The sequence below is a fragment of the Pituophis catenifer genome, unplaced genomic scaffold (assembly GCF_029215685.1).
Source record: "Pituophis catenifer annectens isolate HBS135680 unplaced genomic scaffold, rPitCat1.0.hap2 SCAF_2, whole genome shotgun sequence".
NCBI classification, from domain to species: Eukaryota; Metazoa; Chordata; class Lepidosauria; order Squamata; family Colubridae; genus Pituophis; species Pituophis catenifer.
Window position 1 is genome coordinate 40,150,084 of NW_027256882.1, and position 14,385 is coordinate 40,164,468.

At 38.3% G+C, this 14,385-nt stretch overlaps 1 protein-coding gene across 2 annotated transcripts; it reads right to left on the reverse strand.

Moving 5' to 3' along the window:
• Positions 1–349: 349 nt before the first annotated feature.
• On the reverse strand, positions 350–14,012 carry LOC139309404 (acetylcholinesterase-like). Of its 2 annotated transcripts, XM_070933465.1 has the most exons (4): positions 13,958–14,012; positions 8,935–10,462; positions 7,127–7,281; positions 350–462 (listed from the first exon to the last, which is right to left on the reverse strand). In XM_070933465.1, the coding sequence occupies exons 2-4, from the start codon at positions 10,434–10,436 to the stop codon at positions 428–430; spliced, it is 1,692 nt and encodes a 563-aa protein (XP_070789566.1). In that variant the 5' UTR covers positions 10,437–10,462; positions 13,958–14,012; the 3' UTR covers positions 350–427. The 2 variants fall into 2 exon arrangements, with proteins under 2 accessions (XP_070789566.1, XP_070789568.1); XM_070933467.1 differs by lacking the exon at positions 7,127–7,281 and having other exon boundaries at positions 414–462.
• Between the last annotated feature and the right edge of the window lie 373 nt (positions 14,013–14,385).

Below are 14,385 nucleotides of genomic sequence, written 5' to 3' on the forward strand. Positions count from 1 at the left end.
GCTAAGGTAGGACTGGAACTCACAGTCTCCTGATATCTAGCCTTGTGCCTTAAATCTTAACCTTAAAAGTCCAACTAAGGTGCTCTGTATTCCCCTTATACTAAACATGGAGGGGTTTGTGGAATCAAAATGCAGGACCCAAAGCATGGAATCAAGGTTTGCTGCAGTATTTACTGTTTTTGTTTATGTGCACTGGAGAAATTCCCTTGAGAAAATAGTGGGAGGAACTTTTGCAGAGAAAAGGATGCTGTCAGGCTTGCCCCAACTTGGATGTTTAGGAAAGAAAGACCCTCAAATCCATTTGTAGCAAAAGGGACACTTTTATTAAAGTCAAGTCAAAGTTAACAGCTCAAGAAAAGTTGGATCTGAGTATTCCTACTTGATCCCATTTGAACGCTGTTACTATAACCAAGCTGCTGTCTTCTTCCTAGTCCGATGAAACAGAATCACCTTCGGACTTGTCTGCAGAACAAAGAAAAATGAAATATCAATATAAGGTGTACGTCTTATCACTAAAGAATCTGAATCTAGAAGTAGGATTCTGAGGATTCCATGATTCATGGCATAACATATATTTATTAAATTTTTAATATATTATTTGATATATTAAATGTTGTCACAAGTAAATGCCTTATTCTCAAATGATGGAAATGTATATTCACAGAATATCAGGGGTTAATTTATATCTCCTTCTTAATGTATTCATATGTAACCACTCCCATCCATTACTCCGCCTCACTGATATAAAAGGGGACGTATGGACCTCCCACTAGCTTCTATCTGTGATCATTCAGAGAATATAGAATGCCTATTGTAAATAAATAGTACTTTGTTTGAATACTTTGTTCCTGAATTATTTATTGAGTCTGATCCTCAAAATATTGCAACAAGCTGGTAGCAGAGGATGGTTAAACTGACTCAATAAAAATAGACATGCCTAAGAAAGGAAACTTCAAAAACAAAAGAGAAAGACCCAACACCAGGGCACACGATAAAGAGATGGAAACGGATCAAGAAATGATCGATGAAACAATGGCTATAATAACTAAAGAATCTGAAGACTGCATTACAGACAACGAAGAGGTAATCAATGAAACTGATGACCAAGAAGAGAACGAGATAGAGGGCTACGATCTCAGATCGGAGATATTGAGGCTACTGAAAAGCCAAAAAGATGACTGTAACCTCATCGCGAACCTCCGAGACATCATAAAAGACAGCGGAGCAGCGAGAGAAAACCAGATCGTGACAGCTGAATCTAAAGACCTAAAAATGGTAAGCGAATTACCTATAGATGAAAATGTAACAAAAAAAAAAGACTAACGGTCCCGCACAAAATTTTGAATGGCAGCCATCTTAGTTTCAACCGACGGCAAAAACACCAGCGCCTGAACCCAGAGGACCCTGCAAATACTCCCCCACGCCACAGACGCTTCCGGGAGCCAGAGACTACAACCAGGACAGCTTCAGCGAAAGGAAGCGAGCACCGGCCATCTCCTGGACACCCAAGGTCGAACCGGAGACCGAGTCGTCGGAAGAAGAGCTCTACGAGGGAGCTACAGCGATGAGAACCTCTCCCAACAGCTTCAGAAGTGAAATGAGCAACGCGCATGCGCAAACACACACAGACAACTACGGAAGATATGAAGAACAAAGAGAACCATTCAGACTCATTGCGAGCATACCCACACCATTCTGCAACTATCAACATTTACAAGACCATGGACAACCTCCAGTTGTAAGTAATGGAACAAATAACATTGGGAACTTGCCCAATGATTTCCCAAAACTGAGAATAGATGGTATTAATTTACAGGAATGGTGTCAACAACTTCAGGTTGTTTTTCTAAAAGAGAACTTATTATTTTTTATAACTAACCCCCCCAAAAGGCCTTGGACTCTAAAATTGGACTGCCTGCACCACAGAGCATTCTACTTATTAATATCTAGTATATCTCCTGCTATGTATCATAGTATTAAGCATAACTTGACTGTCTCAGAGATTATTCACTGCATGTTTAAATTGTTTCATAGTGAAAGTGTAGCGACCACTACAAGAATGTCTAAAGATTTCTTCTCAGCTAGGATAAAACCTGGGGTTACTGTAAGTGAACATTTAATATCTCTAAACAAAATCAGAGCAGAGCTACATTTAAGGGGAGAGATAATTTCAGATCAAACAATGAAAAGTGTTATCATTAATTCATTAGACCCATCGTGGGATAACTACATATCACATTTAGACACAATTAATTTGGGATACTTATCCATAGAAAATTTATCAAATAAGCTAATAGCTGAAGATAATTTAAGAAGAAGCCGCTGTAATACACACATAGAACATAGACAAAGTAAGAGAGTAGTATTTCAAGAAAAATATCGAGAATCAATTGAATGTTATAATTGTGGATCCAAAGAACATTGTAGAAGAGATTGTCCTAAATTTCTTAGAGAAAGACAAAAACACGACTATAGAAGCAGATATCATAACAGACAATCGTCTATTGATAGACATAGATATAGAAACTCACCTAATTTTAGAGAGCGTAGAGGGGGCAGAGATAATTCAAGAGATAGAAGGTCTGGATTATTAAATGGATTAGATAAACATAATATAACTAACATACAGGATTCAAGGGATAATGCTTGGCTCATTGATTCTGGGGCAACTAATCACACAACACATGACAAAAAAATACTATCTTCCTTTATAGAAGATAAATTTGTAATTAAGGTAGCCAATCAACAAAAAGTCCAAGTTATTGGTAGAGGAAATGTAAACTTACCCGGTCTAGGGAAAATAGAGGGGGTATTATTAATACCAGAAATACCTCATAACATACTTAGTGCAATAAAACTAAGTAGAGATTCTGACATAAATATAGTATTCTCAAAAGGAAAAGCAACACTAGAGAAAAACAAAACAAATTTGGGTAGTGTGGTAATCAAAGGGGGTCTACCATATTTAGTCATAGAAGAAAAATGGCTACACAATATTGATTCAAACATGGAAGATGACACTAACATAGAGAATGAAGACAATAGCAATAGTGATAACGAGGAACATGAAACAAATCATAATCACAAAAATACATCTATTAATGACACAATCAATAACAAAAAACCTACGATTGGAAAACCAATCCACAATGAATGTGCACATATATTACATAGAAAATTGGGACATGCTAGTTTTCCTGTAGTACAGAAAATGATTGAACATGCTGAAGGTGTTAAAATAAAAAATTGTAAAAATTATTTGGAATGCTCAGTATGTAAATCCTCAAAACTCAGAACTAATCCCAAGCCAAAAAAGGCAACAAGATCAACTAATCACATTTTTGATCTGGTACATATGGATCTAGTTGGTCCATTAACACCATCAATCACATATAGAAAACGATATTTTCTAACTATTGTAGATGACTATAGTCGTTATGGATTTGTCTATACTTTGAAACACAAAGATGAAACATTTCAAAAATTTAAAGAATTTTACAAACGTGTAGAAACACAGCATAATATTAAAATAAAACAAATCATGACAGACAGGGGATCTGAATTCATGTCAAAAGAATTCTCCCAATGGCTAAAAAACAAAGGAATGCTACACTTCACATCTAGCCCTTTCTCTGCATTCCAAAATGGAGTGGTAGAACGAAAGAACTCGACACTACAAACCATGATTAGATGTACATTAGAAGATGCTGGCTTAGGAAAACAATTCTGGTCAGAAGCATTACTATATTCCAATTATACTCAAAACAGAACTTGGTCCAGCATCGTAAACAAAACGCCATATGAACTAATGTATAATAGAAAACCCAAGATAACACACATGCACATATTTGGAGTCACAGCGGATGTACACATACCAAAACAATTGAGGCGTAAAGGAGAGAACGTATCCAGAAGACTTAGATTCATGGGATACGAAACAGGCACAAAAGGGTACAGATTTATTGATAATAACAACAAATTCATAATTTCTAGAACAGCTGTATTTCATGAACAGGCCAATTGGTCTAAAATACATCTTAATGAGATATTCCCAACTACAAAAACAGACACTGAACATCAAGACAAAATAGATAGAGAAGAACTCAATCACAATGCACATGAAAACAAAAATAAAACATGGACAAATAGTCACCCCAGAATAAAAACAGATTCATTAACAAAAAAGGAGGCAATATATCTACACGATAACGATAGCAAACCAGAAAAAACAATCAGATGTAACAGAAATCAGGTGCCAAGTAAATACAAGGATTACATAATGTGCATGAATAAGGAAACATCAACACCCAACACATACGAGGAAGTATTAAAGCTCCCCATTGAAGAAAGAAAAAAATGGGAATTAGCCATGGCCAAAGAGATGGACAGTTTGCGAGAATTAAATGTATTTACACCTACTCCTGCACCTAAGGACAAAACTATTATAGGTACCAGGTGGATATTCAAAATTAAAAATCTGGAAGAAGGCAACACATTATATAAAGCTAGATTAGTTGCACAAGGTTATGCTCAAAAGTATCCTGAGGATTACACAGACACATACTCTCCCACAGTAAGGACTGAGAGTGTTAAGACAGTTTTAGTTATAGCATCTGCACTTAATCTTGATGTCTTTCAATATGACATACAGACCGCGTATTTACACGCAAAGCTTGATAAAGAGATATATGTAAGAGCACCTCATAGCCAATACACAAACAAAAATGAAACTTGGTTATTGAATAAAAGTTTGTACGGACTAAAGCAATCTGGCAAACGTTGGTATGAATGTTTAGTCAACGTACTCAAAACTATGAATTTCAATGCCACAACTGCAGACAATTGTTTCTTTGTTAAAAAAGAAGGTGACTCATTAGAATTTGTATTAATTTATGTGGATGATATTTTATATATCGGTAAACATAAAGAGAAAAAAGATACATTTGTAACAAAACTAAATGAACATTTTTCTTTAAAATCATTGGGAAAAGTAAACAAATATCTTGGAGTTCAAATCAGTAAAACCAAAAAAGGATTTAAACTTTCTCAAAAGGATAAAATTATAGAACTCCTGAACAAATGTAATTTGAATGATGCCAAAACTTGTGATACTCCAATGCAGGCCGATTTTTTAAGAAACATGGATGAATCATCCCCTGAATTTAAAGATAATACACTTTACAGATCAGTTATTGGTTCCCTTTTGTATATATCTAATTGGACTAGACCTGATATTGCTTTACCCCTCAATCTGTTATCCAGATATGTTGGTAAACCCTTAATGTATCATTGGGAAGCCATTAAACGAATATTAAGGTATTTAAAGCACAGCTTAGACTTCTGCCTACTACTGGAACCCAATAATATTAAAGAGCCCATCCTCACTTGTTACGCTGATGTGGATTGGGCAGGTGATACTAAATGCAGAAAAAGCACCTCAGGTTATATATTTTTTCTTAACAATTGTCCGGTCTACTGGTATACTGGAAAACAAGATTTAGTAGCCACATCAACAACCGAGGCAGAATATGTTTGTTTGTCTAAAGCCTCCAATAATCTTGTATGGTTTAATGATTTATTATCAGATGTTTGGAAAAATCCTTCATTACCATTTATCATACATGAAGATAACAAAGCTGCTATTGAGATATCTAGATCTGATGCTATTGGTCAAAGATCCAGGCATATAGATATCAAATTCAAACACGTAAGACAATTATCTCAAGATGGATTTATTAAAGCCGTTCACTGCGAAACATCAGAACAAATAGCTGACATATTGACTAAGCCTTTGCCATCTAAACAACACAAATATTTAACTTCTAAACTACAAGTTTTATATTGTTCTGAATCTGAATGTAATTATTGTATATCGAATCGGCATTTAGAGGGGGATTTGTCACAAGTAAATGCCTTATTCTCAAATGATGGAAATATATATTCACAGAATATCAGGGGTTAATTTATATCTCCTTCTTAATGTATTCATATGTAACCACTCCCATCCATTACTCCGCCTCACTGATATAAAAGGGGACGTATGGACCTCCCACTAGCTTCTATCTGTGATCATTCAGAGAATATAGAATGCCTATTGTAAATAAATAGTACTTTGTTTGAATACTTTGTTCCTGAATTATTTATTGAGTCTGATCCTCAAAATATTGCAACAAATATATATATATATATATATATATATATATATATATATATATATATATATATATATTTGTTTTCTCAGGTTTTCGCGGGTGTTTGTATGTAGCTCTTTGGTTATTCGGGTCTTCTCCCACGTAAAATTGGAAGTGTCTTGGCGACGTTTCGACGAAGTCTCATTCGTCATCTTCAGGCTGGTGTTCTCGGCTTCGTGCTTCGTGCTCCTGGAAGCACGAAGCCGAGAACACCAGCCTGAAGATGACGAATGAGACTTCGTCGAAACGTCGCCAAGACACTTCCAATTTTACGTGGGAGAAGACCCGAATAACCAAAGAGCTACATATATATATATATATATATATATATATATATATATATATATATATATATATATATTATTTGATATATTTATCAAAACATTATTGTTCATCACATGGTCAGCCAGATGTTTAGACCGGATTTGACATTTTTGTCCACATACTCAGTTCTTCCCAAAAAACTGGAATGGATAGATATTTTTTGATGGTATTAAAGTTATCATTGCAGGATGCAATCTGTTCCAAATAAAGCTGCCTTTTGCAATTGACCAAGAGGGATTTTGTCAATGCCGATCGTAGTCAAGAGGTGATCCAGATGTTTTGGGATTCATTATATTGTTTTTGTTATTATTGTTGTTGTTATCTTTATGTGAGCAACTAAGGCTTACTTAGAGGACATTACTAGAATCCCAAGTTTTGGGACGTCATGAAATATGCTTGCTCTACAAAATTTATCACTAGCATTACAAAATTGCCCAGTGTAAAATCAAATGAATATGTTTCAGCAAAGAGTGGCAATAAAATCAATTTTTAGAAATTGCTCTATGAATGAGGTGGGCGATCTCTATATTTGATATATAAATGATTTTTAAAAACATCTTTTTCATCAACCACTACTCCCTTCCAAAGGCAGAACTAATAGCCTAACTTACGTGTCTCTTCAGTCTTTGAAAAAAGGCTCTTTAAAAAATCACAGTGCTCTATCACCCTTTCCTGGAATGGCTCAGTATTAAGAAGGAAGAAATTCTGCTCTGTGGCATTATAGAGTGCCCACTCATCCTTGCTGGCTGCTAACCCAGTGGGATTCCTAAGGAGGAAGAAAAGGACATTGATGGAAACTAATCAAGGTCTGACTTAAGCGGAGTACACAAAATTAGCTGCTTCAACCGCAATAATACACGAGCACATAATAGATACAAACTTAAGGTAAACTGCTCCAAACTCGATTGCAGAAAATATAACTTCAGCAACAGAGTGGTCAATGCCTGGAATGCACTAGCTGACTCTGTGGTTTCTTCCCCAAACCCCCAAAACTTTAACCTTAGACTGTCTACTGGTGACCTCACCCCATTTCTAAGAGGTCTGTAAGGGGCGTGCGTAAGGGCACCAGCGTGCCTACTATCCCTGTCCTACTGTCCCCATTTAATTGTATCCTTATCCTGTATTCATAATCATGTTTATACTTATATCTGTTATCTTATACGTGTTTGACAGATAAAAATAAATAAATAAATAAATAAATAAATAAATAAATAAATAAATAAATAACCAACCTAGAAATAAGGAGAAATTTCCTGACAGTGAGAACAATTGATCAGAGGAACAGCTTTGACTTCAGAAGCTATGAGTGCTTCATCGCTGGAGGTTTTTAAGAAGAGATTGGACAGCCACTTGTCCAGAATGGAATAGGGTCTCCTGCTTGAGCAGGAGGTTGGACTAGCAGACCTCCGAAGTCCCTTCCAACTCTGTTATTCTGATGTAGCTCTTTTCCAAAGAGACTGGTTTTGACTTGAGAAACTACAACCAAGGGGAACTCCCAAAGGGGACTGTGAGGGAGGGGTGGAGTTTGGTTTGGTGAAATCTCTTGTGTCTCCTCCTTGCTGATCCAAACCCAGGTAAGCTCCTCATAGACTCTTGGATCTCAATCCATTCCCCCATTCCTCACACCCTGGGCACCCTCCATCTTGTGAGTTTCCCCTTCACTACTTACTCCCTTGCAAGCCTTTGCTCGTTCTCTTAATGGTAGGGTAATACTCTGTTTCTTATCTCCCTTTTGCCTCCTTTATTCCACTTGGAGAAATAATGTACCCGGAATATGTGTGATACCACTGAACTCATAAAAGAACAATTATCTATAAGTGACATTATTAAGAATCCTTAAAAATGTCAGGGCTGTTTCCAATACAGGTAGTCCTTGACTTACAACTATTCATTTAACATCCATTCAAGGCTACAATGGAACTGAAAAAAGTGACTTAAAACTGGTCCTTGCACTTACAACTATTCCAGCATCCTCACAGTCACGTGATCAAAATTTGGCTGCTTGGCAACTGGCATGTATTTCCAATGGCTGCAATGTCCCAGGTCACATGATCACCATTTGCAACCTTCCCAGCTGATTTTCAACAAGCAAAGTCAGTGGAGGAAACTGGATTCACATAATCATATATTGTACTTAAAAATTGCAGTGATTTGCTTAATAACTGTGGTAAGAAAGATTTAAAAATTGGGTATGATTCACTTAACAACTGTTTTGCTTAGCCACAGAAATTCTAGTTTCAACTGTGGTTGTAAATCATGAACTACTTGTATTAACACAACCTGTAAACATACACAAAGGAATAGCATGCATTACTTTATAGCTTCATGCTTTAGATATAAAGTAATTCGTTGAATGTTGGGGTGGGGGTTCCCTTTGGATTTAAAATACAAATTTATAGAAATAAAGTGAACCACTTACCCAGTTCTGGCAAACTCTGCCCAGTAGTACATCATCTTACGTCTTAGCCTGGCTTCAGCCTCTGTGTATGTTTGATTGGCAGGCAGCATTGATTCAAGGGTTCCAAAAACAAAAGGAATCTCAGCATCGTGAATTGCCCCAATCCATTCAGGCCAAACTGACCCTGAATGGCGATGTGCGAATAAATAGGCATATACAGGACTCCCAGTTTTCCTGATATTTCCTGCAGCTTCCCTCAATGGACATGCAATGATCCGATCTGTATAGAAATGGGACATAGCGGAACGGTATTGTGCTGGGCCGTGATTTCCTTCAATGTACTTCAGTGCAATAGTCCGAATAAAATCTTCAGTTGCATTTGGCACCAACATTCTTATCCCTTTCAAAAGCTGCTCCTGATTGATGAGATTGTGGGTGATGTTAGGGAAAACATAGGGGACAAATAAAGCTGCTTCATCAGAGGTTTCACCTATGAGGACTGGTTTGGCCTGAATTTGCCCCTCCTCCATGAGCTTTTCTGGATCACCAAGCAAAAACTCCCCATCTGTGGTTGGCTTGGAGAGAAAATTGACAAGGAAGCCACCTTTGAAGTACAGAGATATTTCATGCCGAATAAATTCAGAAATATTTTTTGTTTGCAGACAATGCACTATGCTGATATTATTGTCCTTGGAACAACCTAGTAGATGAATAAATTCCAGTGATTTTTGTTTGGCTTCCTCAGGAGACCTCCAAGCCCAGAAGGCATTGGCTGTACCGCTCTGGATCACGGCTTGGGCAAAAAGGTCCTGGCTTTTTGGTGCGAGAAGATGGAGATTCACACAAGATCCTCCAGCACTGTGGCCAAAAATGGTCACCCGAGAAGGATCTCCCCCAAAGGCAGCCACATTCTCTTTTACCCACTTCAGGGCCAGCTGTTGGTCCCATAAGCCTAGGTTCCCTGGAGCAGCTGGTGGCAAGTACAGAAAGCCCAGGGCTCCCAAGCGATAATTGATGGTGACCACAATGACGTTCTCAGCAGCAGCCAAGGATGCCCCGTTGAACAACTCCAGAGAAGATGTGCCCATTAAATATCCCCCTCCGTGTATCCAGACCAAAACAGGGACTGGTGAAGAAGGTTGTGGGTGTGGCACCCAGATGTTGAGGGAAAGGCAATCTTCTGACAGTGGTGTTTTAGGAAACCATATCTCTGCTTCAGGGACATCCCGGAAAATAAATTGAGGACAGGAATTGCCAAAGCTGGTGGCTTCCAATGTTTGCTTCCATGGCTGATGTGGAAGAGGTTTCTGGAAACGCAACTTCCCCAGGGGAGGCTCAGCATAAGGAATGCCTAGATAGGCTGTCACAGACCCAAGGCCAGACAGGACCTGCTTGCCCTTAATAGGGCCACTGCTGGTTATGACCTCTGTATCCCCATTAGACGTAGAACTGGAGCCTAATGGAAAGGGAAGGAGGAGGAGGACGAGGCAGCACAAGAGAGACGGGCATAGCAGACAAGGCATTGCAACAGTAGGACGAGTCGGTGGACCTGGAAAAAGTTACAACCATTATGAAATTATTTCACTTACTTTAAGCCCACTTAATGACAATTCATAATTGATTTACTGTAATGGTGGGTCTCTGTTCTTGCTGAGGACACCAATGATGAGCAGGCACTGAGTTAGTCACCTTTGCCCTTCTCCATGATGTGTCTCCAAGGTTCCAGAAGAACCACTTAGAACTCAGGGTTACCAATCCCTTTGCTCAGCGAATGGACAGTTTTGACACAGAATTGCTAGTAGAATTTCTCCAGGGTTCCCAATACAATTTTGTTATATATTATTTTTGTTATGGATATTATATCTCTCTAATTTATTTCGAAATCCCGTTCTGGAACTTAGTGTACCAATCCCTATCTAGTAGATAATGGCTAAGATTTAACTGAAATAAACAACAATGTAAAATGACCTGAAATCAACATTTTTATTGCTCCAATCCTGTTTTAAATCAACAAATGTACAGTTGCATCTCTCTCACAAACACACATCCTTTTTTTTTTTTTAGTTCGGTATGAGATGTGATTTTTTATCTGGGACCAGCCTAATTGTAGACCATCATAGTTTTGGGCAGTATTCTTTAGTTTTCCTAATCTGAAGAAATTTCCAGATTTTTTTTTTTTTACTGAGCCTTAAAACTGAAGTTGTTCAGTTGTAAACATTCCCAAAACCCTGTTAGCCTTTCAGAGGGCCTTGAAAATGTGGTTTTCCCAACAACCTTGGGGAGCCCAGGGGAGCCTGAGTAATGGTTATATTGTGTTTAGATTTTTCTCCCATCAGGTGGCTTTTATTTATTTCTTAAGCTTTTAATAGCTGTGTTGTACACATCATGTTCAGTGAGATGGATGGCCATATAAATCTGTTAATAAAGAAATTTATTTCTCACCTTTAAAAGGCCACCCATCTAACAAAAAGTGACTCTGGGTGGCATACATCCATCAATAAAAATAAGTGAAATAATTTCCACAGTACTGTAGTCCAGTGGTGAAATCTAAAATTTGTTACTACCGGTTCTGTGGGCGTGGTGGTGGGGGTAATGTGACTGGGTGTGCATGGCCAACTTTTTTTTTTTTTTTTTTTACTTTTAAAACCATTTTTTCTACAACCTCTTTGGCTGAAGAGGTTGTAGAAAAAATGCTTTTAAAAATAATTTTAAAAAAGCCTCTGATGATTGCGCAGCTCAGCTGGGCATGGGGGGGTGGCAGGGATTTTTGCTACCGGTTCTCCGAACCACCCGCCTCTATCGCTATTGGATCAGGCGATCCGGTCCGAACCAGGAGCATTTCACCCCTGCTATAGTCCCTTCATACATAAATGCTAACCTTGATTTGTCTGAGATTCCCCTTTCTTGCCAGAGTTGGTCAAACCACTAAAAATGAATAAACTTTGGATATTTCCCCTCTTAAATTTGCCCACAGTACAGGGAGTCCTCAACTTATGACCAATAATTAACTCCAAAATTTCCACTACTAAGCAAGACAATTATTAAATTTAATTTAATTTAATTTAATTTAATTTCCAATTTATATACCGCCCTTCTCCCTGAGGACTCAGGGCGGTGTACAGCCAAGATAAAAAACATAGAATACAAATATTAAAACATTTAAAAATATATATAAATTTTGGCCCAAAAGTTAAAAAATCACAGACTAATTAAAAGAATTTAAAATTTTCTTCTTAAGCCAACCCGCCTTGCTGAAAAAGATGGGTTTTCAGGGAACGACGGAAGGCATTGAGGTCATGGATTCTCCTTATCTCCGGGGGCAACTGATTCCAGAGGGTGGGAGCCCCCACAGAGAAGGCCCTCCCCCTGGGGGCCACCAGCCTACATTGTTTGGCTGATGGCACCCTGAGGAGGCCCTCTCTGTGGGAGCGCACGGGTCAATGGGAGGTCGTCGGTAGCAGCAGGCGGTCTCGCAGATAGCTAGGCCCTATAAAAAATGAGTTTTGCCCCATTTTATGACCTTTCTTGCTACAGTTCTTAAGTGAATCACTGCAGTTGTTAACTTAGTTAAATGATTGTTGAGTGAATTTGGCTTTCCCTTTGACTTTGCTTGTCAGAAGATTGCAAAAGGTGATCACATAACCCTGGGACACTGTAACCGTCATAACTACATGCCAGTTGCCAAGCATCCAACACTTAAAAAGAAGGCAGACAGAAGAAAATCGGACTCTTGCAAATTATTGGACTGGAGACCACTAATGCGCACATCTTGGAGGGCAAAAATAACAACCCAGGAGATTTGAGGCCCTGTCAAACTGAAACCTAGAATTATGAAGGTAAACCTGCCCACTTTTGGTTATGTTGTGCAATAAAATTCTTCAGGAAAAAACAGTTATGCTAAGAATGATTGGGTACACTTATAAAAGAGACCAGCAAAAACCTAGAAACATTAAACAAAGTTGTAAAGCATCAGAAATATAATGGAGAGTGCTAATCTATAAAGGTTATAAAGCAATATTTCTCAGTCTTAGCAACTTTATGTTGTGTGGACTTCAACTCCCAGAATTCTGCGAGTTGAAGTCCACACATCTTAAAGTCACCAAGGTTGAGAAATAATGTTATAAAAAGTCAGGTACAACTGAAAAGATAAAGAGCAAACTCCTCTGAACTCCAACTTCTCCTCTGAACCCAGTAACTCAGGTTTTCTAATCACCGTGGGATTTCCTATTTTCTTTCATACAAAGGCTAGCCTCAGAAATATTTTTTTAGAACAGCTACATTCCCCAATCCAGAGGTGCCCAACCCCTGGGCTGTGACCCACTACCTTGAGCCTTTCGAACCGGGCCATGGAGATGGCACTCAAGCGAGCAGCATTCGTGTATGCCTACCGCACACACGGATTGCTACCCTCTACACACACAGCTGGCGATCCGCAACTGAAAAGGTTGGGGAACTCTGCCCTAACCTTAACATTTTCCCATCCACACATGCTTTCCTCAGCAGGCACTCTAGGCTGCCTAACAAACATTTCTGTAGGTTTCCTGAAGAAGGCCTAACATTATTTGTCCTCAAGGAGCAAAATTCCAAAACTGAATGAATTGTCAGCTGTACAGCCAGCAATATTAGAGCAGAGCAAAGTAGAAATAATACCTCCCGTGATGTATCCAGTACAATTGCACAAGTGCTTTAGGAAATTCAATTCTTATCAGCAACTACCTAGAAAAATATCCCACTGATTTTTAATGGGTCTTATTACTAGTTAAAGATGGTGGAAATTTGCAAGCATATATCTGAACCTAGAAGAAATGGCAGCCCAGTATGGGCTTTCTCTTCACTGCTTTTCTTTCCTACTCTTCTTCTCTGTGTCAAACTCTAGCTGGCATTTCCCATTATGGCTGAAGAAATTGTTGTCTCTTCATGTATATTTATCCTAGAATAGAACTAACTAGCCTAAATAGAATTAACCAGCCAGAAAAAAACAAGAAATTCTAGTCCCTTTTCTGAAAAAAACTGTTTTTTAAAAAAATTCTGCAGACTTACTCACTTGTCAGATTTAACGGGACTATTTGTTATTCTAAAGAAGAAAGCAGCTTCCGAGATGATGTTCACACAAAAAAATGATCATGAAAAGAGCAACTTTATATATTGCAGGAAGGTGCATTGACCAACTGGATTCTGTCCACCAAGGGGGAGGAAGTTGCAAGTATTGGCAAAAGGCTCCAATATCAAAGAAATGGAAAAGCAGAAAACGTCCTTCAAATGGGGTGAGAGAACTCTAGAGCAAAGGACAGTCACTATCTCTGGTATGCAACCTGCAGCCTTGAAAAGAGCCATTACAACATCTGTCCATATTTCAAAGTAACTAAAGAACCTGAAAGCAAATAACAGAAACCTGAGGTGACCCTAAATTGGATGACTCTAAAAATGTAGGACAGACAGCATCACCACCAGATAGATTTGCAATTGGCTGAC

Bases quoted from the DNA above. Each gene is read 5' to 3' on its own strand.
- LOC139309404 (XM_070933465.1), bottom strand. From the start codon at position 10,436: ATGCCTTGTCTGCTATGCCCGTCTCTCTTGTGCTGCCTCGTCCTCCTC. The intron at 7,282-8,934 runs GTAAGTGGTTCA...CTTCCTCCTTAG, and splicing joins GCAGAGTTTGCCAGAACTGG to GAATCCCACTGGGTTAGCAG. The intron at 463-7,126 runs GTAAGTTAGGCT...TTTGTTCTGCAG, and splicing joins TTCAAAGACTGAAGAGACAC to ACAAGTCCGAAGGTGATTCT.